Source organism: Cajanus cajan, chromosome 4 (assembly GCF_000230855.2).
Source record: "Cajanus cajan strain Asha chromosome 4, NIPB_CcT2T_4, whole genome shotgun sequence".
Lineage (NCBI taxonomy): Eukaryota > Viridiplantae > Streptophyta > Magnoliopsida > Fabales > Fabaceae > Cajanus > Cajanus cajan.
In genome coordinates, this window is record NC_138520.1 from 5908979 (window position 1) to 5912852 (window position 3874).

At 37.4% G+C, this 3874-nt stretch overlaps 1 protein-coding gene across 1 annotated transcript; it reads left to right on the forward strand.

Moving 5' to 3' along the window:
- Nucleotides 1–1006: 1006 nt before the first annotated feature.
- LOC109802087 (thylakoidal processing peptidase 1, chloroplastic) lies at nucleotides 1007–3542 on the forward strand. Its single transcript, XM_020363299.3, has 6 exons — nucleotides 1007–1951; nucleotides 2050–2118; nucleotides 2222–2290; nucleotides 2391–2477; nucleotides 2572–2639; nucleotides 2875–3542. Exons 1-6 carry the CDS (start codon nucleotides 1277–1279, stop codon nucleotides 2999–3001), a joined length of 1095 nt encoding a protein of 364 aa, XP_020218888.1. The 5' UTR covers nucleotides 1007–1276; the 3' UTR covers nucleotides 3002–3542.
- The last annotated feature ends 332 nt before the right edge of the window (nucleotides 3543–3874 follow it).

Genomic DNA, 3874 nt, shown 5'->3' on the forward strand with positions numbered 1-3874 from the left:
ATATTAATTTTTATATAATTTATTATATTTTTTAATTATATATAATTAAAACATGTGAAAATCGAATGTTACAATACCCGAAAGTTAAACATTATTCATTGAAATAGGTTTAACAACACTGGTTTCTAAGGAGTAGGATCGCCTGTCATGCACTTTCAAGCCAATTAGTATATATATATATATATTTTTTAACTCATTCCATTTTATAATTTAATGTATAATATTTTTTTTAAGAATTGGTATACAATATTCACGCCGTTGAATATTCAAATGCAAAGAACCTAATCCAATTTCTAAAGTCTCATCCCATTATATAAAACCCTATATCCCTTGAACGAGTTGAAAAAGGATAATCTTTTGTAAATATGAAGACGAACTATATATATATATATATATATATATATATATATATATATATATATATATGTAGTTTATGTAAATTTCTATGTTTTTATTCATACAGTTTTTTATTTGAATAAAATAATTTTGTTTAAATCAGGTAGAATTACATGAATTATAATTTTTTTTGTAAGTATTTAATATTTATTAAAAAAGATAAGTTATTTTTTAATGATTATTCTCTAATCATAAATAATATATATATTAATGTTGTTGACTTTTAAAATAATTATCTAAATTTATTTATACAAAAGTTTCATGATCATCAAATTTTAATATTTTTGTGTGGTTAAAAGTTAAACTTGACATTACTAATAAAATTTGTCTGATAAATATATTTAGAATTATCAATGAATTTGAAGAGAGAAAAATTGAAATATATTTTATAAATTAAAATTAGTTTATATTTTAATAAAAAAAATGAAATAACTTTTATGCAATAGTGTTATTTAGATAGTGATTAAGGAATTAATTTGTAAATGAAAGTGAGAATGAAAAATGAGATAGGTGAACTAAAGGTAATGTGGTAAATAAAGAAAAAAGCAAGTCCGATAATGTAATATGCAGCGAATAGTTGGAGCCGCCATATTTTACTAAAACCCAATCACTTTCTTGGTTTCCATTTGGGTTTTGGGTTCCTTCCTTCACAGTACACACTTTCTCATTCTCTCTCTTCCGCTCTTCAGGGGATCGCTTCGCCGGCGACTCCCTCCGTCGCCGTCCTCTCCACCCTTCGATTCAACCTTCTCCACGTCGCTCCACCGATTCCCTCTCTCAAAATGCAGCGCGTGGCTTGCTAGGGTTTCGCCACTCCCGAATCCGACGCCCCAAAGGCACCCTGTACCTTTTCTTCCTCCGCTTAATCAACTTCATAGTCATGGCTATCCGCGTCACCTTCTCCTTCTCGGGCTACGTCGCCCAGAATCTCGTCTCCTCCGCCGGCGTGCGCGTCGCCAACTCGCGATGCGTCCAAGAATGCTGGATCCGCTCGCGCCTCTTCGGCGCCGCCCAGAAGCCGGATCTCGATTCTTCCGCCGGCGGAGTCCGCAATTTCGCCAGGCCCAGGCCCAGGCCCAACGCCTGCTGGGCCGGGTCCACTTATTCGACCCTTGCCGGGGACTTGGTCGGCGACGGGTGCAAGAGCCCAATTATCGTGGGCCTGATTTCGCTGGTGAAGTCAACGGCGGGTGTTTCTGGGTCATCCGCGGCGGCTACGGGCGTTTTGGGTATTTCGCCCTTTAAAACGACCTCGATCATTCCCTTCTTGGCCGGTTCCAAGTGGCTTCCTTGCAACGAGTCCGTTCCTGATCCCACCACGTGGGAGGTGGATAAAGGTGGCACGCCACACGTGGTTTCCAACGCCGATTCCAGCTTTGGGAAAAGTAGTTGGCTTTCGCGCTTGCTCAACGTCTGTTCCGAAGACGCAAAAGCTGCGTTCACTGCCGTTACCGTTAGTTTGCTCTTTAAGTCCTCCTTGGCTGAACCTAGGTCCATTCCCTCCTCTTCTATGTACCCTACTCTTGAAGTGGGTGACCGTGTTTTAACCGAAAAGGTTTCTTTTTTCTTTCACTAAAGTATTCTTTATTATTATAATTATTATTGTTATTATTTTGCTTCTTTGAATTGATTCAGGTTGTTAATGTGTCGCAGGTTTCGTTCTTGTTCAGAAAGCCTGATGTTTCGGATATTGTGATTTTCAAAGCGCCTCCTTGTTTGGAGGTATCATCCATCCAAGACCCTTGTTTTTTTGTTGAATGTTTTAAGGTGGTGACGACTTGTGAATTGTGAATTGTGATGATCATTGATTGTTTATGTTATGTAGGAGTTTGGCTTTAGTTCGTCTGATGTATTTATAAAGAGGATTGTGGCTAAGGCTGGCGACACTGTTGAGGTTTGTTTTTTATGTTTTGAGGGAATAATTTGTTGCCTTGAAGGTGTTGTGCCTTGATTTCTAAGATATGGTCTTATACGTGTTTTGGGTTTTGTTGTAGGTTTCTGATGGGAAACTGCTGGTAAATGGTGTTGCTGAAGAACAGGAATTTGTGTTGGAGCCTCTTGCGTATGAGATGGATCCAATGGTAATGTTTGCAATTTGAATGGGTGATACTGTTTTATTGATTGATTGTGGGAGTTGACAACGTGGTTAATGGTAGTTTTGTGTTTTGGTTGCAGGTTGTGCCAGAAGGATATGTGTTTGTTATGGGAGACAATCGGAACCACAGCTTTGATTCTCATATCTGGTAATTTCTCACTCCCTTTTGTGCTGACTTTTTCTGTTTATGTTGGAGGATATTTTAGCCTAGGTCGACCATTGATTTCGACCCATTTGTTGATGCTGATCTTCTCAAAAACATCTAGCTTATGTAAATTTGCTACCAGATCTCAGAAGTTAAAAACATATTTTTGTATCTGAACATTGGATTAATCATTAATGATGTCTGGCTGAACATGTTTGCTGTTTTTTGTGTATATCAGGGGTCCCCTCCCAGTGGAGAACATTGTTGGTAGGTCCATGTTTCGTTACTGGCCTCCATCCAAAGTATCTGACACTGATGCCCTTCGTAAACTCCCACCTGGGAACAATCCTGTTGCAATTTCTTGACATGATTCCCGCTATTTTCTGAGGGAAACAAAATGTTCCAGATACTTCATTTGCTCTACATGGATCGCTTCTGCCCGGAAGTGAGTTACCATTCAAAGATTCTCTAAGAAGAGCCAGCTTGGGCTGTGTTTGCATACTGTTTGGGATGAATATCTTATTCATTGATACGAATTTGTCAATGACCTAATAATACCATTATGCGTTCGTTAGTGCCATCTGAAATGTATTTTTCTTGCTGAAGTTCGGGGAGAAAAAAAAAAAACAAGAATTAAAGAAACATGATGATTTTACCCCCCCCCCCCCCCCAAAAAAAATGAAACATGATGATTGATTTATTTTGTATTCTTTCATGTATAGTGTCTGAATGCTAGAAACTCGTGGAAAGATTTGACATGGAGCTAATTGACTCCCTGTAAGTTCCATAATCATCAAGCCACCTCCTAACTTGAATCTGTAATGCCATTCAGTTACACATGAAATTGTATGGGAACAATTATTGTTGCCTATTTTTAAATCCAAGAATCTGTTATTATTTTTTTTATGTTGTGCCGTAATAAGTTTTGCAATATTCGGCGGGTCAGATGAATCCAAAAGGATCGTTTAAAGCGATCCATGATCCACAAAGCACTTGACAAATAAGGGATTGGATACGAAAAAAATTAGATTCTATTGAACTTAGGCAGTTTGAATACGGTAATCTGATCCGGTTTGTGACTTGCCTGTTTGAATGATTTTGTTATTGTGCCCGGGAAACATACCAAAGATAATTTAACTGCGTGTGTAAAGTTGTAGTATTTAAAAGTATATTGCCTTATTTTTTTTTTAGTTAGTAATTCCTATTCATACTAAAATTATATTTTAGAAGCAAATCTC